At 54.9% G+C, this 19441-nt stretch overlaps 7 protein-coding genes across 7 annotated transcripts; 4 read left to right on the top strand and 3 right to left on the bottom strand.

The window, feature by feature from the left end:
* Nucleotides 1-985: 985 nt before the first annotated feature.
* MONBRDRAFT_35527 (uncharacterized protein) lies at nucleotides 986-2655 on the bottom strand. Its single transcript, XM_001742177.1, has 2 exons — nucleotides 2095-2655; nucleotides 986-1951 (listed from the first exon to the last, which is right to left on the bottom strand). The coding sequence occupies exons 1-2, from the start codon at nucleotides 2396-2398 to the stop codon at nucleotides 1182-1184; spliced, it is 1074 nt and encodes a 357-aa protein (XP_001742229.1). The 5' UTR covers nucleotides 2399-2655; the 3' UTR covers nucleotides 986-1181.
* A 513-nt stretch (nucleotides 2656-3168) lies between these two features.
* On the top strand, nucleotides 3169-4965 carry MONBRDRAFT_22159 (uncharacterized protein; the record flags this gene model as incomplete). Its single annotated transcript, XM_001742624.1, has 4 exons — nucleotides 3169-3450; nucleotides 3651-4325; nucleotides 4544-4654; nucleotides 4738-4965. The coding sequence occupies 4 exons, from the start codon at nucleotides 3169-3171 to the stop codon at nucleotides 4963-4965; spliced, it is 1296 nt and encodes a 431-aa protein (XP_001742676.1).
* Nucleotides 4966-5748: 783 nt separating this feature from the next.
* Nucleotides 5749-8639, top strand: MONBRDRAFT_30851 (uncharacterized protein; the record flags this gene model as incomplete). The annotated part of the gene is made up of 10 exons (XM_001742623.1): nucleotides 5749-5912; nucleotides 6028-6064; nucleotides 6180-6243; nucleotides 6330-6456; nucleotides 7004-7067; nucleotides 7203-7250; nucleotides 7366-7550; nucleotides 7624-7898; nucleotides 8066-8240; nucleotides 8326-8639. The coding sequence occupies 10 exons, from the start codon at nucleotides 5749-5751 to the stop codon at nucleotides 8426-8428; spliced, it is 1242 nt and encodes a 413-aa protein (XP_001742675.1). The 3' UTR covers nucleotides 8429-8639.
* Nucleotides 8640-9461: 822 nt separating this feature from the next.
* MONBRDRAFT_3066 (uncharacterized protein) lies at nucleotides 9462-10124 on the bottom strand (the record flags this gene model as incomplete). Its single annotated transcript, XM_001742176.1, has 3 exons — nucleotides 9462-9606; nucleotides 9695-9890; nucleotides 10049-10124. Coding segments are annotated over 3 exons (417 nt in total), but the record flags the coding sequence as incomplete, so codon positions are not given.
* A 3891-nt stretch (nucleotides 10125-14015) lies between these two features.
* MONBRDRAFT_22156 (uncharacterized protein) lies at nucleotides 14016-16260 on the top strand (the record flags this gene model as incomplete). Its single annotated transcript, XM_001742622.1, has 8 exons — nucleotides 14016-14116; nucleotides 14292-14359; nucleotides 14478-14587; nucleotides 14696-15295; nucleotides 15388-15555; nucleotides 15652-15773; nucleotides 15911-15989; nucleotides 16153-16260. 8 exons carry the CDS (start codon nucleotides 14016-14018, stop codon nucleotides 16258-16260), a joined length of 1356 nt encoding a protein of 451 aa, XP_001742674.1.
* Nucleotides 16232-18261, bottom strand: MONBRDRAFT_19147 (uncharacterized protein). Its single transcript, XM_001742175.1, has 7 exons — nucleotides 18042-18261; nucleotides 17822-17888; nucleotides 17694-17745; nucleotides 17430-17583; nucleotides 17178-17260; nucleotides 16958-17042; nucleotides 16232-16853 (listed from the first exon to the last, which is right to left on the bottom strand). The coding sequence occupies exons 1-7, from the start codon at nucleotides 18228-18230 to the stop codon at nucleotides 16635-16637; spliced, it is 849 nt and encodes a 282-aa protein (XP_001742227.1). The 5' UTR covers nucleotides 18231-18261; the 3' UTR covers nucleotides 16232-16634.
* A 114-nt stretch (nucleotides 18262-18375) lies between these two features.
* MONBRDRAFT_22154 (uncharacterized protein) lies at nucleotides 18376-18717 on the top strand (the record flags this gene model as incomplete). The annotated part of the gene is made up of 1 exon (XM_001742621.1): nucleotides 18376-18717. One exon carries the CDS (start codon nucleotides 18376-18378, stop codon nucleotides 18715-18717), a length of 342 nt encoding a protein of 113 aa, XP_001742673.1.
* Between the last annotated feature and the right edge of the window lie 724 nt (nucleotides 18718-19441).

The following is a 19441-nucleotide window of genomic DNA, read 5'->3' as shown; positions in this document are numbered from 1 at the left end:
ACCCACCCATGGTCGAACCCTGCAGTCATTGACTTTGCGCCCGGCCCCGTCGTACCAGAGCCCATGCACGATGAGACGGTGGCGCCCACCTCTACGAGCCTGGACGCAGACGCCACCATCCCCGGCCTTGTCATTGCTGATTGTGCGTGGAACTGGCACAGTCCCGCCCGCACACATGCACATACCCAATTGTTACCCAAGCTGAAGCGCTTGCATTTCACTCTATTGATCTGTTTGCACGGCTTTGGCCTTCCCCGCACAGTGCTAGAGTGGCAGAGTCATGAAGTCAACGCTTGGCTGCACGCCAAGGGACAGCCCCTGGCTGAATACGCAGAGCGCTTCGAACAAGAGGTACCCCTCCCCCCCCCCTTGCTGTCAAGTATTTCCCACCCACACCGCCAACACCATGACCCGCGCAGTACACCGATGCTCTTTTGACTCATACGCGCCGTCTGGCCAATCATCAGCAAATTCGGGGCCGGCTTTTGCCCCATTTGGATAAAAGCATGCTGTTGCGCATAGGCGTCTCGCACTCGCACTTGCGGCCCATGATGGAAGCCTTACTACGGTATGTGCCTCTGGTGCTGCCTGCTTGCAAAGCGCCCGGCCGTTGCCCCTGCTGCTCACTCTGTGGCAATCTTCTCGATGACTCGTGGTGCAGGCTACAACTTCAGCATCAGGAGACCGTATTGGATTGCATGCTGGCTCGAACCTGGCAAACTCCCGTCCACCAAGCTTAACCCTGCCTCGCCAGGCAGGGCTCGGCGCTTATCTAGATTATTCATACACTGTCACCCCTCGTGTGGTCTCCCCTTTCCCCCCTTTGGTTTTTTCCTCGGTGGCCTATGCATGGGATCTTGAGGGCTGACGCCTTTTCTGTTTTCTTCTACACTGGCCAGGGAACCTCTGGTCTTGGCCCTTCTCGCTGCTTGGCGCCAAACTGGAGTTGTATCGCAGCTTGCTACTTGCCATTTTGACATGAATACCTTTGCATGGGTTTCAATTTAAAGAATCCTGGACATGGTGGATTGAGTGAAGGGTTTGCAACAGAGTCCGCACAGCGGCGTGTGCGCTCACACCTTTCAGCAATGGGGCACACGACAACGACCAGTCACAATGCGTCAACAATTAGCTCACATACAAAACGAGCTGCAGCCAGGCAGCAACACGCCAAATTTTGTTCAGGATGTAGCTCGACGACCGATGGGCTCGTTATAACCTGATTTGGTGCGTGAGGCAGCTTCCTCCTTGACGGCCTCGATAATGTCCACGGGCAAGACACGGGAGCGAAAATCGGTGCTAATCCAGCTGCGCACTAATTGGTGCTGGGCGTTGATGAGAATGGCAGTCGGCACGGCGGCGTCGACCGGCGTTTGTGGAGATAGGAACACCGGTTTGACATCCAGGTTCAGCAATCCCCAATCAAAGGCCAGAGCGTTGTTGGGATCATACAGCTGCGCCATGTTGGGCTGATCGGCTAGCAGCTCGGCCACAGCTTTGCGTTGATCCAGAGGCTGGGACGATACAAAGTAAGTCATGACCCCGGCTTTGGCCAGCGAGGCCGCCCGTTGCACGAAAAATTGCAGCTGGGACATGCAGGCAAAGCACCAATCACCACGGTAAAAAACCAAGAGCGTCAAGGGCAAATTTGGGTGTTGGCTCAGCAGCTGTGGAGAGCGCACGACTTGGCCTTGCAGATCCTGAATCTGAAACTCGGGCACGGGGGCCAGATGCTGATAGAGCCAGGTAGCAGCCAGGCTAATGTCCAGCTTGGAGTACCATTGATCGTAGGTGGCCCACGTGAGAGTGGAGATGAGTGCAACCGTGCTTGGGCTGCGTAGGTGCACCGCAGAGGTACCGATGGCTCCCAGCGAAGTGAGCATGGAAACAAAGTAGAGAACAGCCATATTTTGTCCGGCTGTGCCACCAAAGTAGGCATGAAGCCTGCCCACTACAATAACATACATCAACCAGAGGGGTGACATCGCCGACACAAACGCAAGTAAGCAGACAGCAGAACAGCCAAGAAGGAGGATGCCACAACGCGCATGCCACCATTTGCAAAGGCCGCCACCAGGGAGCAAGCGTTCAAACCTGTTGAAATAGCAATCAAGCTGGTGATGGGCAGAGTGCTGCCAAAAGCAAAAATCCAGGACAGCGTGGAGGGAGGTGCTCCACGCGCGATGTTGACCAGTGTATACAGCATAGACCCGCTGAGCTGCAAGAGCATGACGGCAAAGAAGAGTTGCTTGGGCCGGCGCAGTGCCTGCAAAATCGAGGCCTTTGGGCTGCAGGGCAGCGAGCCCAGGCTACAGCTGCCCGCAATGTGACCCCCCGAGGCTCCGATGGCTTCTGTCGCCATGATGGGCGATGCTGCGTCTTGGCTGCGTGCTTCCATAAATACGACCCTCAAAAGGACGCGCCGACAGGCACGAGTCGCTCCGCGCCTTCTTCCTCCTATTCCTTGGTCTCTCTCCTTCTCTCGGACTGTGGCCCACGGACACGCCCCCGCTCACTCGCTTGCTTCGGTTATTGGGCCAGTGCCAAATGCCGGCAGCCAACCAACTTGAGTACCGGGTCACACCAATGCCCCGTCCGCCGTCCTCTACCAAACGCCGATCGATCCGGGGGCCTCCTCCTTCACGACAAACACAGAGATCGTGCCGATGATTCAAAATGGATGCATCATGACTGGAAACAGCACCATCAGATGCAAGATCGCAGCGTCGTTTACTTGATACTTTTCTTCATTAGTTGACACTTTTTTATTATCATATCTGCAATAACCTTTACATCATCTTCATTTACTACATCAACTGTGGTCAAAAGTCTGACATCGAGTCTGACAAAGGCTTTGATCACAGCCGAGTGATGCCGATGATGTAGCCTTTTATCACATTATCGCTCTTTTCAAGCTGTTTCTCTTTCAAACGCCCAATACATTTCGTGAGGTTTTTGCAGCACATTTTGTGGTTGTTGCTGATTTTTCTGCAGTTGCTTGCTTCCGCCTCGTGTTTCCTGGGCGTGCGGCGGTGCTGGCCGCCGGCTCCGAGGCTGCCCTGCGAGTGTTGCGCGCATGACCTGGTGTTGTGAGCCGGGATACGAAGAGCAAAAGAAAGGGGGAGGGACGTGGCGGGTAAGGGGCGCGGGTGGGGAGAACGCGTCACCATGACCTCGCTGCGAGAAGTCTCAAAGGGCTGGGAGCCTGAACCGGTGCCCTGGTCGGCGCTTGGCCCGGTGGACGAGTCCTCAAGCGTGCTCCGACAACACAAGCTATATACCGAGCATCAGCGACACCTGGAGCGGCGTGCGCGTTGGGCCTATGCGCTCCACCTCTTGGTTGGCAATGCTGTGTTCTACATTATCAACTCGCTCTTCCTGGGGCCCCTCGTCGTCTTTCTGGACCGGCCCATGCCCGAAAAAAAAACCATTGCTGCTGACATGAGTCTGGTTGGTGTTTGGCTTTGCTTCGTCCCCCACCCTGGGCGCCCCGTGCTTGGCTGTGCGGCCAAGCACCATGTCAAACGTGTTAAGTACCTGTCTCACCCTCGCCTGTGCATCTTTCACCTGCTACCATCGCTGTGGTGTCCACGAGGCAGACGGCCCAGACAGGCAGCGTGCTGCTTATAATGTACATGCTCTGGCCACAGCGCCCGATCCCGCCCCTGTCGCCTACCATGATGTTCATTACCATAGTTGCACTCATGGCAGCCATCGTGCTGGCCACGGCCTGGGACGTGGTAGTCAATGACAAGAGCGTGGTTCTGTGGACCATGGCCGCTGTATCCGGCAGCCTGGGCTGCTTTGGCAACCTCATGAGCTGGGCCTGGGCGGCACCCCGCGGCCCTCTCATGATGTCTGCCCTTTCTGCGGGCATGGGCGCTGGCGCCCTCATCCCCTCCCTCATTTCTCTCGTCATGAACCCCGGTGGCCACCATCCCACGTTTGGGGTCGAGGCCTTTTATCTCATCGCCGCGGTCCTCATAGCGTGCTCTGTCGTTGCTGTCTGGTTCCTCGACTATTCACACTTTTTTGCCCCCTTTTGGCAAGCCCTACCAGCTTCGACAGCATCAAAGCAGGCTTTGCCCTCGTCTCTCTCCATCAATGAGGATGAGGAAGCCCGCACGCCCTTGCTGCCACCGGAAGACGAGGGGGATGGTGATCTCGCTGCTCAGCTCAGCGGAGTCCCCACTCGTGGCCGCCTCATTTGGCGCATGCTGACCATATGCTGGGGTGCCAGCCTCATCTTTGGCTGGCAGCCAGGCCTGGTTCCCTATCTTGTACCCAATGGCCACCCTCTCATTGCCTTTCAAGTTGCTGGCCAGGTAGCCGATGTGCTTGGCCGGCTTTCCGCCCCACACCGCCGCCTCTGGGGTGCCGAGGTATGTCCGCCCCGAAAGCAAGCCCAAACATGCCCTTGTTTCACACATCTTTACACTCGACCAGCTGCAACCCCCCTGTCGCCACATGCACACACTCATACACATACGCACGAGTGCGCAATTCTGCTGTACCTAACGTGAGCTCGAGCTGGCCTTGCTAGATGTATCTGGGCGCGCTACAGTCGGGTCTCTTTGCAGCCATGCTCGTTCTTGCCCTTGTCTGTAACCAACATCAAGCCTGGTTCACGGTTGTCATGACCCTGCTCAACACGGTGCGTTTGGCCGTGCTTGCCCACCACCAACCCACCTTTTTTGGATGGATGGCTTGCCCAACCTCACTCAACGTTGTTTGCAGTGCTTTGCGTGGTGCTACGGTGTCCTGTCGACCCGCATCATGATCACGGCAGCCCATTTTGTGGGGGTGGTTTATCCCGCTACTTCGCCCGAGCAACGGCCTGCCGATGCAGACGATCGAGTGATCCAGCTGATGGGCGCAGCCCTGAGTCTGGGAAGCGGCATTGGCGGTGTCGGCAGTTACTTTCTCGTCAACAAGTGGCTGGATCAATATCTTCATGAAGCATAAAGCCAGAAACCTTTTTTAACTTCTTGCCGAGCACTTGACGCGGGCCATGCGCTCTCAGGGGCCACCCCTCCATGGCCAGCACCAGATCAGCACGATAGGTAGATAAGAAAACCAAACTTAAACCAAAATTTAACATGAACACAATCGCTGCTGTCCTCTCTCTCAAGTCCTCCACGATGAGCGTGCCGTGTTAAGCGCAAGCCCTTGTCCGCACACGGCACATACGCAACACCGCCTCGCACTCGTACAAACGCGGCACCAATGGCTTCAACCCCCTACCCCCAACGTGCTGCCCCCTCCATCTGAACCCTGTACCGTGTGTGACTTCTTCTTTAGTTTTCTTCTTCTCCAAAACCGTTATTTTCTGACATCAAGGTTCCGTCACACTCAAGCAGCCATGTGACCACACACATGAGACAAATGTAAATAACCTACACCTAGTACTTTTCCACACACGCATGCGGCTCAAGTCATACTTGATAGACCTGGAGCTGGAATTCGCATGAGCTGTGAAGGGGCGGGAGTGGCATTTTTTTTTCGACCCTCGACCCGGACCCGAAGCCAGACCCCGATCCTTGACCTTGACCTCGACCTTGACCTGCTCTCAGGCCAATCTAGCACTCTGACCACCACCGACCAGCCTCCTACAGCACAGCATCAACGAATAAAAGTCCCCACTCCGGGACAAAGAGCTACTGTCGGATTTGCTACTACTCACTCAGGTAGGGTGGAACCGCCACTCGCTTTCACTTGGCTAGGCCGGCGACTTGGACATGCTTCTCGATGCTTACTGAGCTGCCTTTTCCCTTCACGCACATTCACAACAATCAGGGGAGACTGTCGAAAATGCGCTGTTATGATAGTGCTGCCCATCTGGCCGCACCTTGCTTCCAGTTCGATACGTGCCCAGATGGCTTTGCACTCATCGAAGATGATATTGAATTTGAGTGAGTGCCTTTACTATTTTTGCCTGTTTTGCCACTCTACCAAGGCCGTAGTCATATCGAGATCACTCACCTGCCAATGACCCATCTCCTCAACCGCCTGCTACCTTGATTGCAGCCCGGCTGTCCACCTCCAGCTGGAAATGCCTGAGCAGGTACGTGCGAGTCGCTTGCCATTTGCAGCAGAAGCAGCGGCAAGCACTGCAGCGCTCAAACACTCTCCTCGGCTCATCTCGTCCCTCCCTTTGTATGGGATGCGGCACTACGCAGATCAAATCATTGACTGAGCTGGGCTACAGTGACGAGGAGCTGACTAAACTTCAGATGCCTTCGGGTAGGTGCCAAGCGTGTCACTGCACACAAAGTGATCAAGCACGCAGTCGTCCACGGACCGTACTCACAGCTTGCTGGTTACCCTAGATGTGGCCGTGACTTCCCTCTACCGCGTTCTTTCGGACGAAGGTCTTGCCGCCATGCGCCACGTGATGAAGCAGCTTGAGGCCCACGCCGTCGTCTCACCCCGCATTCCTTGTGTATTACGTGGCTCGTAAGTTTCCTCACCTTCACCGCCGCATCGTTGTCCCGGTCGGCATGTGCCAGCCTTGACAGATCAGTTTCTTCAAGACCGCTGGCTCACTTCCAACGCTGCCCCTTCCTTCTCGTTCGTGTCTGGCACCCCCTCTACCCCTTGTGTCGCCCTGATGCTACATTGGCGCGCCTGTGCCTGCGGACCCTCGTGTGTTCCCCCAATATGGTGGTCGGCCCCAAACACAGCATTTTTCGCTCAAAGTTCATCAAAGGCCTCTGCATGAGTCCGGAACTGACTGAACACATCTCACGCATTGCCAACGTCTCGATGGTCCCCCACCCCATGTCCATCCAACAAGGACATACCAACTTCAAGTCGGTCCCTCTGTCTCGTGTGCCCCTGCCAGTTCGGCTTCAAGCCTGTTGCAGATATCTGAGCCTTGTTATCGTTTTCTCAGCCAGCGGTATGCAGGCCTGCCCTCACGAACTTCTTGGCTTGTTTGTGGGTTTATTTGGGTTTTGTTTCTTGGGGGTGGGATTTCTATTGCTTCCACAACGCCGCCTAGGCCCAAGGTTGCCCCTGAAAAGCCGGTTGATCGCTGGCATTTTGATACCACTCCTTTGGTCATGGTGCGTCCCCGTCCGCCAAGACGACAACGGCCAATCAACTCACTTCTTTTTCACTTGTTGCCTACCCACCCCGTTCTTCTTTGAGTTACAATGTGCTCTCTGATCTCTTCCTTTGCACAATCTGCTTTGTATCAGGTTCTCTTTTTGACTGATCCTGATGAATACGAGGGCGGTCATTTTGAGGTGTGTTTTGCATGGATCTGTCTCAAAAGATGGACCTGACCATTGCCTCGCTGCAAGCATCTCGCAAGCATTAACTCCAACCTTTTCCTCTCGCGACTGCTCCTTCTTTCAAAAGTATTTCGATGGCACCATTTATGAGGCTCAACGGCTTATCAAGGAAACCGGTTCGCTACCGGAAGACCGCATTCGCCGCCTTGGTCGCCAAAAGGCCGGCTATGGCGTCTTTCAACAAGGACCAGCTGTCATGCATCGCGCTTCGGCCGTCACAAGCGGCCCCGAGCGCATCACATTTGTTCAAAGGTTCGTCAAGTTGTGCAGGCCGTGAGCTCACTCGTGAGCTGTGTGACTGATGCAAACGTTGTTGGCCGTGCAGCTATGTGTCCACAGACCCCTTGGCTTTTGGAGGCTGCAATCACCTCGCCGAGTCGTACAATGGCAAGTGTGAAGACGCAAGCCTCCAAATCAGTCATGCTCAACCAAGTGCTTGCCTAACCCCACGCCATCCCTGGTACCGCGACTTTCGTCTGAACCTTACAGGTGTCGATCCCCTCAACGTATTCATGCCGGATTGGGTGCGCTTTCGCTCATGGGTGGCCTCTCTGGAGCTATCCAAGTTGCTTCACCCTTCACTCCTGTACACCTTGAGCGGTATGTTTCAGTCCTGATCTGAATTTCGTGCGAGCGGCTCCGACCGGCAGTTTTGGTCTGTGTAGTCTGAGTGGAGTTTTTTGGGGGTTCTGTGCAAGCAACTGCCTCAAATCCGGACGCCTCATGAGCCAATTTTGCTGCATGTTTTGACTTGGATCGCATCACAGGTGCGCTGGCGGAGCGAGACTCGGACGTGGTAGGCCCGGGCAAGCGGGTGTTGACGCTTTTAGATAAGATGCAGGCAGCCATTGCCTGCCCTTTCATTGATGCCCGCGAGGATATTGTTGCCACCATCGATAAGTCATTGCCTGACCTACAGGCCCTCGCAGCTCAACTAGACGAGTGAGTTTCAATCCACGTCTGTTTTGCGGAGCGTCGCTTGTCGCGCTAAGCTGGCTCACTTTGACGCGCATCTGGGCTCTCTCAGGACTTCGGAGCATTTCAAGTCTGTGCGTCGAGCGGCCGACATGCTGGCCTCGGCGCGTGAAGACGTGTTGACTTTGGACAAGTCAACAATGGCTTACTTTTGAGGCTTTCGATGTGACTTGACCGCTCCACCACCTATTTTTTGCTTAGTTCTGATTCTTGCCGATTGGCACAGTCGCTTGCACTTCTCCAGGCCTTTATTTTTTTTTATTCTCTTTGAGTTTTCTGTCTTTGTTGTTCTCCTCTTCTTTAATTCCGGCACAGACCACTCGACCTTACGACGATCTCAAAAAGTGGTCAATTTTAAGCCACGACAAGTTGCAGCCTCACTTGAACACATCATCTACAGGAGCTTTAGTTAACCACAAAAGTGGGGGGTTAAAAAAAGTGGTCAAAATACGGGAGGGGTTGTGTGGCATGGGAAAAGCGGCCATAACAAGTCAAACTTGAGCCACGAAAGGCCGCCCAGCTCACACGAATGCGCACTCAAATGGGGGGAGGGGGACGCCCGGATCTAAGCCTCTGATTCTGTCTTATTACGCTCGTAGAGTTCATGAAGAGCTCGAGCTCGCTCGAGAGGGGTGCGTGAGTGCTCCTCACTCGTCAAACTCAGGCCACCCATGGCATACATGCTAAAAATTGTTTTAACAGTCTCGGGGTCGATCTCGCCTGCGAAACAACGCCACGTAGCCGGCAATGGTTGAATCAGCAAACAATGCATGGCGAGGACAAGTGGCGAGGAGGAGAAGGGCACGTTTGAGCTCATGGATGCATGACTCACCCCGCTTCACTAAGTCGTGAAAGGCTGCGTCTGTGAGAACGTCGAGACGGTTGCGCGAGTTGCTCTTGCGCTTGAGTTGCTACACCATGATGGGAATATCCAAAATGAAGCCGTGAAAACCAAGGTAAATATAACCATCACAGGGGGAACACGCGCGGCACGCACCAACAGGAGACCCCCGCTATGCCGGTGGCGCAAGCGATCTAGGCGAGTCTTCGTGTCCTCGTGCAATTTACGCAGTGACTCGATAATATCCTGTGTGCATGCAAGAAGCCACGCGATGAGTTGGCTGACAACAGCCAGCCGCGACACCACCAGTACAAGTGTGCGTCACATTATGCGATGGTGCTAACCATAAAGGTTGGGCGCTCGTCGGCGCGCGCACTCCAGCAGCGCGTCATGAGCTGCTTGGCGCTATCTGGTGTGCCCACGGGTGCGGGCAGCCGGCGCCCATTGCGAACAAAGTCAATAACTTGTTCTGTCCCCATGCCACCGTAAGGTCTGCAACAACCCGGTGCGAGCCAGCTGTTAGTGGAAAGTCGTGCGACCTGTTGGCCCGACGCGACGGGCTCATAAACAATCAACGTACTGTGCACCCCAGCTGTAAATCTCATACAAGACAACGCCAAATGCCCACACATCTGATTGCTGACTAAAGGTGCCATGTGATATGGCTTCGGGACTCATCCAAGCAATGGGCATGGAGCGTGCGTGGGCACGCATATACACGGCTCCTTCACGGGCCAGCCCATAATCGCATAGGCGACAAACTTGGTGCATATCCACTGTAAGCAGCAACGGTCATCGTCAGCCTCCGATATCTTTTCCAAGCCACCCACGTGCATCCAGCTGCCTTCTCGTCATCCGCTTCTGTTTGTCTTCCTCTCTGTCTGTATGTGCACAAAGGGTGTGGGCTTGAAACAAGACCGAATGCAAAGCATACCAAGCACATTGCGGGCTGCCAGATCGCGGTGCACGATGCCCAGCGACGCCAAGTGGTTCATTCCTGACGCAATCTGCATACGACGGGTTTGAGAGCAATTGCGACAGGGGCGGCAGTGAGTGATGGACTGGAAGCAAACCGCGAGGTGTGGTCACGTTGCGCATGTGGAAATTTGGAAACAAACCCTCCGCTGTCTCGGCAACGGCACAAAAACAAAACAGAAACATCGAGCATTCTTCCCAGATTGGGATCAAGAGACGCAGAAGGGTGGAAGAGCACAACAGCACTCGATAAGAAAAGTACCTGCTCTCCAAAGGAAATGAGTTCGAGCTCAGAGATTTTGTATTCGGCCGCGGCTAAAGCAAGGAAAGCCAACGAAGGTTGTGTGAGTGAGGCGTGTGCGGCCCCTTCGGTAGGTGACAAGAATGAACAGCGGGTGTTTGAATGACGCACAGTCTGGCGCGTGGGCCATCAAGAAGTTGCGCAAGTTGCCTTCACTACAGTACTCGGAGATGACCCAAAGGCCACCCTCAGCGGAAGGGTCAGCCACGACGGCCACGAGCGAGAGCACGTTCTCATGAGGCAATTCGGTGATTTTCTGCCAGTATTCAAAAGCAGCAGGACGTGGCCCGAGAACAGTGACCATTAGTTTGCCGCGGATGATGATGATGAAGAAACCAAAGCAAGCAAGCGACGTGAAAAAATGACACACAAGAGCGCAAAAAAAGATGACAAAGTACGTACCGCCATCATGGCCGCTTCTCGCAAGAGCTCGGCTCGACTGAAAAAATTATCGGCATGTGAGGCTTTTGCAGCTTTGATGGCAACAATTTGTTTATCTAAGCCGGTCACACGTGCGGTGAGCCACGTGCGTTGAGGGGATGGAGGTGGTACGCAGCACTTTACTCATTCAGACGGTAGCAGGCTACGCACAGGTGTCAGTCACCAAGGAGCCCTCGTACACCTCGCCGAATTGCCCAGCTCCAATGGGGTTGGGGTGGCGGGTGACCGAGCTGAGAGGTACAAGATAGGGCATGAGCCGCTTCAGGTAGCGCTGGATATCCGACTGCATCTGTTCGCGAAGGCTCTCGCTCGCCACCTCGGCGTCCATGGGCGGCGCGGCTGGCGCTGCTACTGTGGACGCCATGCCCAGGGAGCTGGCGGAGACCGAAGGGCTTGGCCCTGCGGAGGCAAGCCCATGAGTTTGGTTCTTTCCTTGGCCCTTGTTCGTGCCTCTGCTCTTGTTTGCTGTTGCTGTGCTTCGAAGGCCCTTGGGGCTATTAGACTTGCGCCGTGCCAAGGAGGAAGTTGAGGCTTCGTCATCCGTCGCAGCGGTTGAGGTGGGTGCAGACGCGGCGTTTGAGGTGTGATCTTGGAGGCGTGAGTTATCGCGCCGGCGGAGGCGACTAAAGATGTTGCGCAGCTTGCGATCGACGCTGGGCGAGGCCCCCGGGGAGGTGCCGGGCGAAGACTCGACGAGGGCCAAGGGCGAGGAGATGACGGGATCGAGGTCAGAGATGGGGTTTGGCGAGGGCAGAACGTTTTGGTCGTCAATCATGTCGTATACGTGGTCGGCTGAGACCGTGGAGGCGTCGCTGTCCCGAGAAGAGTGGCGTTGCAACCGACTAGCAGCTTTGGGGACCTCATACACCATCCCGGTTTTCTTGCCGTTGGGGCTCGTAGGGGTGGCTCCATCGCTGGCAGACGAGCGCCCCAACAGATTGAGACGGGCTCGGCGAAAGAAGCCACGCGAAGAGTTGGATGACGTGCTGGCGCTGCTGCTGGGTCGACGAGTGCCATCCTCATCTTCGTCAATGCTTCGTCGCGGCCGCTCGGGTGTGGCCTCGGGCTCTTTTGAAGTGAGCGCAGCCATGACAGCATCGGCCTTTTTGTGGGCTGGCGGCGTGGTGCCACCCACGCCTGGGCGTGCAGAACGCGGTGATGCTGGGCCAACCTTTGGGGAGCGTGGTCGATTTGGAGAGCGTGGCCGATTGGGTGAGCGTGGCCGCGAGCGTGGCTGTGTTTTTGGGGAACGTGGCTGGCTTTTGGGAGAACGTGGTCGGTTCTTGGGGGACTGCGGCACGTTGCTTGGTGTAGGCAGGTGCTGGGGCCTGGGCGAGCGCCGCTCCTTTGGCGAGGCCGCCTTCGGCGAGGCTGAGCCGTTTGTCTTGGCCGGCTTACTGCTGCCATCGCCTCGTGCGCGTGCGCCTGGCACAGCCAGGTGTGGCTTTGCAGCCGATCCGGTATCCGACGCTTCACGGTTCTCTATCATTATGCGGAGGATGTGGATGGTGTGAGATTTCAAATGTTACCGTGCAAGCGCCACTGGATTAAAGGCACCCTGCACCGGTATCGGGCGGCCTCATCTTTGTCAACGAGGACCGCAAGGCGGATTGGGTGTTGAAAGTTGTCTGTTCAACTCTGATCAGACATACTTGACGCAGAACGGCCGCTCGGGGTGCGGCTTGCGGTGGCTGAGCCACCAGGGGAACGGCTTCCTGGACTGGCACTACTGCTCGTGGGTCCACGACCCGGACTACCAGGGCCACGGGCATGCTCGGAGCGCACACCAGCGTCTGCGCCCGACATGAAGGGAGGGCAATTCGTGAGCGTTGAGACGGCGGATGCAAACTTCAGCCCGGCCGCTGGGAGGGGAAAGGACAAGCTTTTGGCCTCTCGCCTCCAGGCAGGCCTAGATTGCTCGGAGCCTCGTGTGAGTGCCTCTGTAGGTGCAAAAGTCTTACCCTTGGCTTTTCGGACATTGTTCTTCTTCCGGTTGCGCTCGGCATATAGACGCTTCGCCTCAAGGACGCGCCGAGCGCGATCGTCGGGTGAGTTGGTATTGTCCATAACTCTTGGTTGAGACTGCAGCACGGATGGCGCTCGCAATTGTGTTTCACCACAAGCCTACGTGCTGCTTGAGATACTTTGGCATTTGCTATGAAAAGTTGATCACCTTCTCAAGATCCTTCGCGCGGGCTGGCGGCCAAGCGGGCCGCACGCATTACCGCAACATGCCGTTCTACATGAACCAGCTTTGATGGGCTTGGCATAGATGAGCTGATCAAAGGGCGCGGCTGAAAAAAAGGACGCAATCGCTCGCGCGTGCACTTCGTGCCTCTAGGTGGATCAGAAGAGGGACAGCGGCGAGCAAGATGAAGAATGAGGGCTATATCTCCTTCTGAGCTAACATGTGTGTGCATGTGCGTTGGTGGACAGCCGGATGGCCGGCGCAGGGCTGGGACCCTGTGCCGAGCAAGTCTGTCCCAGAGACAGATGCAGTTGCTCGTGCGCAAATGGGCAACCCCAGCTCGAGACGTGGTGCATGCAGCGCCCAATCAAGAAGTTACAGCTCATGTACACAAACACATCAAGTGTCCAGTGCGCCCAACCATCCCGTCCACCTTTTCCAATAGCTCCCGCTGCACTCACTTACCCCGCCAGTAAAATCCAGCCAGTCCAGCCAAGGTCTGGACCACCAGGACAGAAGAATCAGGTCTTCCTGAGCCGTCCGGAAGTCGTTGAGCGCGCGCGCGCTCAGTTCGGAAGAAAAAAAAATCTCTCTCTCTCTCTCTCTCTCTCTCTCTCTCACTCTCTCACTGCCAAACAACCAAAATAGCATTCAAATAGCATTCACAGTCAGAATAGCATTCACTTTAGTGGTACGACTGCTACTGCTGTTGTTTGTTGTTCGGTTCTTTTGTTCTTTTGTTGGTTTCTTTTGTTCTTTGAGAACAAAAGGAAACACACACACCCACAGAGAGAGAGAGAGAGAGGGCGCCCAAGAAGTTTAGTTTCGAGAAAACAACGCACGAGCGGACATTGTGTTCTGAGCCTTCTTGAAAATTGAATTGTCTTGCAATGACATGTGGTAGCACTGCTCCCAGTTATCAGCTGGCGAAAGAAGTGACGATGCTGGGATCTTGGGGTCGGAGCCTTTTTTTTTTTTTTTTCCGAACGAGGCACAATGATTTGGCGACGACTCGAGCATATCATGCTGGGGTTGAGCCTGCTGCTCACAGTCGTGGGTAGTGGTGCAGTGGCCCTTATGATACCAGACGTGCCCAGGTAGGCACTGCTTTATCACATGATTATCGTGGAGCAATGGTCGTGGCGTACGGGTTGCAGACCAGCCCTGGTCACCGGCAGGCACCCTCGGCTTCTGTTGGCCCAGCTTGCTCGCTGCGTTGTTCTTCCTCTGTCTTCTACCCAACTGTAACCAGCTTATGTCATTTCTTTGCAGTGTGCCCACTTCTTACGGCAGTCATGTCACCTACGTCTCAGATCCTGGCTCGCCAATTCCCATCTCTGGTCTGTGTTCAGCCGAGCGCCATATCTCTCTCTCTCTCTCTTTGCCACACGCTGCGTGTGCTGGCTAACCACAACACCAATGCTTTTGAAACTCCTTTACTCGGATTTGTAAACACAGGTGACCTCCTCTATTCATATCCACTGCAGAGCCAGCTTCTCTGGCTCAACGAGACGGACGGCCTGCCCCAACTCCACATCCACTACTACAACCTCAACCTGGCTGTCACGGTTTGTGCACCCAACTGTCCCCTTGCATAATAGTCTACCCAATTTACACCCTGTCTGTGCAGCGTCAGACTCTTCGCACAATCACAACGGCTTCTTTCGCTGGAACAGGTGCTCTGCAACGATACTGCCTGCAACACTGGAACTTGCAAGACTCAAAACACGACAGAACCCATGATGCTTAGCCGTTTGCCTCCAGGGGCTACCTTTCAGCAGAACCAAACCCGTGATGGGCAGACAGTGGAGGAATGGAGCCTTACCGAGGATGTGCGCGCCATGTACATCTGGTCCATCCTCACCAACAGCTTTGACACGGACAAAAACATGAGCCTGGACCAGATGACCGTCATGCTGGGCCGTTATCCTTACGGTGTGACCACAAACTACATCTTCACCGACGTCGTTCGTCAAAACGATCCCTTCACGCCGGATGACTTTGCACCCCCTGACTTTTGTCACATCTCCCTACCGACTTTTACCGAGCTACCCGTATTCGGCTATGTTCTGGACGCCGCTTCATACCAACCTCTGCCCTTTGCCAACCTCTCCATCAGCCCTGGTGGAGGCCAGCGCCACCGAGTACAGGCTGACTTTAATGGCCGCTACAACTTTGTTGCCCGCGTCAACCAAGATGCCAACGTCACTCTCTTGGACCCCCATTTCGCGCCCACAACTTTTTTCATCCCTGTTGGAGTCGCCCCCATTCCCTCGGTACGAGATTGGTCGACTCGGAAACTTGCTCCTGTGTGCGATGGTGAATATCAAGCCTCTGATCCAATTGCGCGTTTGACCCACCCTCGCAGAATACGTTGGCAGACCTCGCCGTCTCCACCAGTCTACAGTCCACCTCCTTTCGCATTGTTGTCACGTGGACCGAGTTCCCAGCGGACCTCGACTCGATCCTGGACACACCCTCTGGCTGCCAAGTCAATTACACCAATCGTGCCTGCGGTGCCAACGACGCTGCACAGGTATCACCCTCTGGCTTGGCTGCTCATAGTTTGCAATGTCGCACTTCTTCCCTGCTCAACACCTGCACTGCTGCATTTCGTGGACTTGGCATCTAGCTTGCACGTGATGAAACCGCAGGCTACGGCCCCGAGACCATTACCGTGGACGCACGGGCTCAGAAAGGTCTCTACGCTCACTCTGTTCGTGTTGAAAATGGCGATCGCTTTGACGGCGCGGCGTAAGTTTGGCCCGACCTCCTTCTCCACCCCAAACACAGTACCATGCCCATTCCTGTTGACGCTGAGTACTTCAACTTACAGTCTTCTCCTGCATGCTTTGGCCGGTTATCAACGATTGATTGCCTGGGAACTTTAGGGCGATTGCACGACTCTACATTGGTAACCGCATGGCCGCCATGCTGCCAGCCAATCCTGACAAGGACCAAGAAGCCGATGTCAGTTCGAAACCGACTCGGGCTGTTTTGTATTCTCTCTCAAACTCTCTCAAGCTCTCTCAAACCTCAAACTCTCCCCCTCCTCTTTTTGTTCACATTGGCATTGCGCTTATTTGCCAATTGCCATTCTTGTCTCATATGTGCTTGCCTTGGCCTTTAATAGGTCTGGAACACATTTGCTGTGGAATTCACAGCGGATGGCACGCTTGACTATCACGTGATCAACAGCTTCACCACTTCTTCAAATACCCTATCGATTGAGCAGAGTTAAGACTAAATGCCCAAGGTGCTGTTTGCATAGTCTTCCGCGTCACAGCGTGGCGTCTGTTCACACAAAACTTCACACAAAAAAAAAACAAAAAAACCGCAACGAACGACTCGACATGGGACATGGAACATGAAACGATCACGAAACGACAACGCGGGTTGTGACTTCAGGATCAGACCATCAGAATGAGAGAAGAAGAGAAATATAAGCGACACCTCAAGCTCTGAGGCACACGACCCAAACACACATACATCTGTCACGCAGCAACGAAATAAAGGCTTCGTCATGTCTTCCGAGTGTTATTGGCCGATAGTGGTGTTTGTGGCGGCAGCAGTGGCAAAAATTGTCACTGCACTGCGAGTATGTGAGTCAGAAAACTACAAGATATCTTCTTCAGCAGAAAGCGTCTTCTTGAGGCGCAAGCAGATGGTGGTCATCCACGAGTCCAACTTCTGTACGCTATCATACTCCGCCAACGCCTGCTGAAACTTTTCAACGTCGTTTTCCTCACAAGCCTCAATGAGGCCCTGAAGCAAGCGCCATTCGCGCGTATCACCAAAGGCAGAGTACTGCACTGTGTAGCCTTCAAAGGCGCGCTGCCAATGGCCGATGGGTCATGCCATGAGGCACCATGTATCAAGATGAGCGGTAGAAATGACAACTCGGATGCTGCAAAACGAAAAAAGACCGTCAGTCCAACCTTGGTGGCAACCACGTCACCCGAGAGGAGACGGCAGACGCCAGCCTTGAGATAGTACTCCTTGGAGCCAAACTTGAGGAGGTTACTATCATAAAATGGCCATCGTGGAGCCACCACAGCAAGCAATGTGTGACCATGAGCCTTGCTCTTGAACACGCTGGAAAACCGACACTGGGCACTCAAGTTGCAGATGCACCATCCAGCGAAGCAGACAACGTACTTATCCACCATGCGCTCCACGACCTCTTCAAAGAGGGTCCAAGCCTCTTCATACTCCTCCTCCTGAGCGGAGATGGAAGCAATCTACAATTTCAACACACACACACACACACACACACACACACACACACACACACACACACACACACACACACACACACACACAATTGGGCGGCGATAGAGTCATGAGATCTGAACAATGGTGCAACCCAATCTACCCAGCCGTCGCGAGTGGCTGGATCGTGCATTATACCTTGAGCTTGAGCTTGTCGGCGCTGGTTTGTGAGTCCTCACTCTCAAACGCATCGGCAGCGCGCTTGTAAAACTCCTTGGCCCGGGTCAAATCCGCCAGGTCCTTCTCCGCCACCTCACCGATCGACTTGAATTGCTTAGCGGCCATGGCAAACCTGCAAGCACAATAGCAAGGCGGCATCCGTTGTGTAAGCGATGAGAAGAACATGGGCTTGACGTGGCATGAACAATCCAGCCCAGCTATCAATAGGAATCGCTGACGTACCGGCCCATATCAAGGTAGGTGGCTGCAGCCTTTTCCATGCACATGACGGCGTCTGTCGCAAGCAAACAGCACAGAGCTCGATGAGATGACGGAAATCGCGAGGCCAAACGCCCAACTAGCTGACGAACCGTCCTGTGACACCTTCTTGAAGGGTGTCACGGCCTCTTGATAGGAAGTTGCTGCCTCGTGCGGCAGCTATGACACATCCAATCAAAGTGGGACGGAATCAAGTTAAGGAAATTGGTGCCGTGCCCATGCGAGAGAGAGAGAGAGAGAGGTGAGTGTGAAGCGGCCAAGTGGAATCGCAAAGTAAAGCAGATGTCTTGGCAAGCTCCATATGGCACCAACCTCAGCCTTGACAAAGGCCTCCGCTGACTTGATGTAGGCTTCGCCGGCCTCCTGCCACATCTTGGCCACCTTGAACTTGACGCCAGCGTCACGATAGAGGCTAGCAGCCTCTTCGGCCTTGAGCGTCGGGTTGGAGAACATGCCAAAAAAGCCACCGCCCGAGTTGAGCTTCTTCTCAGCCTGCGCCATCAAGGCCGCGGCATCGTTCGCGTAGTTGGCCATCCCGTTGTGTTAAATTGTAGAAATCTATGCGCGCGCCACAGCCAGCAGTGCACTATCAGAACGAAGCTCAGCCCTCGCGCAAACGCGCTGTCCAACAACAACGCCCGACGCGATGCACAGGAATCAGTCTTCCCCACCCAGCCCTTTCCCTCCTCCTATCAACCAGAGCAAAAGCAAAACGACCAAAGCCGACAGTGGCGCCCCGGGCGTCCATCGCGCCACATACGCCAGCGACCGCATCATCAGGCGAACGTACCTCTTTGAATCCAAACGAAAGAAAAACAAAATTGCAAACGCTCTCTCTCTCAAACTCTCTCCCTCTCAAACCCTCTCTCTGTTTATGCTTTTCTCTTTCTTTCTTTATCTCTCTCTCTCTCTCTCTCTCTCTCTCTCTCTCTCTCTCTCTCTCTCTCTCTCTCTCTCTCTCTCTCTCTCTCCCTTTGACACACACTGACGCGGTGGTTATTTGTCATATAATATTAAGTTAGAGGGGTTAGATGACCTGCTTTTTACGGCATGGAGAGGAGTGCGTACCCCTCGGAAATGAAGGTGAGGAGGGAACGGCAGCCAAGGGGGTGCGGGATGGTCGGTCGATCCTGTGTAGATCCAGTCAAGGACTATGAGGACTATGGGAAGCGGGACGATAGAGGAGGCAAGGAGGCAGGGCGAGAGGGCAAGGCGAGAAATGGGGGCATCGTTCGCCAATCAACTTGCTTGACGCCATCAGCAAACCCTTTGTCCCATGATGCTAATCAGATGGTTTTTGCAGTTTTTATAGAGAGCCCTGAGTTACTTTTTGTCGCGTTTGATAGAGTTTTCGGCGGTTGCTTGGGTTCGACTTGTGCGCTGAAGTCACCACGATCGGTTGACCGGTCAACCCATTTCTCGCCACCGGCCGCCACCCTCGCTCTGGTGTTGCCGCCTGCCAATTGCGGCTTCGCCGACCCCTTCGAGGCCTCGCTTTCGAGAAGTGCAAACGTGTCTACTATAGCTGCGTATTGAAGCTTGATCCCGACAGCGCACGGCGCGACCAACTCGTTCATGCGTTCACCCACCTTGAGCTGAGGGCCGACGAGGAAGCCAACCCACCCCGAACTCGCGCGGCCCTGCCACAATGATGATGCATGTTGCCCTCCAGCCGCCCCGGCCCTGGCGGGTAAGCTCCCCCCCCCCCCCCC

This window comes from Monosiga brevicollis, genomic scaffold (assembly GCF_000002865.3).
Source record: "Monosiga brevicollis MX1 MONBRscaffold_2 genomic scaffold, whole genome shotgun sequence".
In the NCBI taxonomy this organism is placed as follows: domain Eukaryota; class Choanoflagellata; order Craspedida; family Salpingoecidae; genus Monosiga; species Monosiga brevicollis.
Note: the sequence above shows the minus strand (reverse complement) of the source record. Positions and strands in the feature narration are given on the sequence as shown.

What these genes read in the sequence shown, in the direction of transcription:
- MONBRDRAFT_35527 (XM_001742177.1), bottom strand. Translation starts at nt 2,398, where the DNA reads ATGGAAGCACGCAGCCAAGACGCAGCATCGCCCATCATGGCGACAGAA. An exon ending in CTTGATTGCTATTTCAACAG is followed by an intron (nt 1,952 to 2,094) that starts GTTTGAACGCTT and finishes ATGTTATTGTAG; the next exon opens with TGGGCAGGCTTCATGCCTAC.
- MONBRDRAFT_19147 (XM_001742175.1), bottom strand. Translation starts at nt 18,230, where the DNA reads ATGGCGCAGGCTGAGAAGAAGCTCAACTCGGGCGGTGGCTTTTTTGGC. An exon ending in AGGCCTTTGTCAAGGCTGAG is followed by an intron (nt 17,889 to 18,041) that starts GTTGGTGCCATA and finishes GATGTGTCATAG; the next exon opens with CTGCCGCACGAGGCAGCAAC. An exon ending in CAAGAAGGTGTCACAGGACG is followed by an intron (nt 17,746 to 17,821) that starts GTTCGTCAGCTA and finishes TGCTTGCGACAG; the next exon opens with ACGCCGTCATGTGCATGGAA.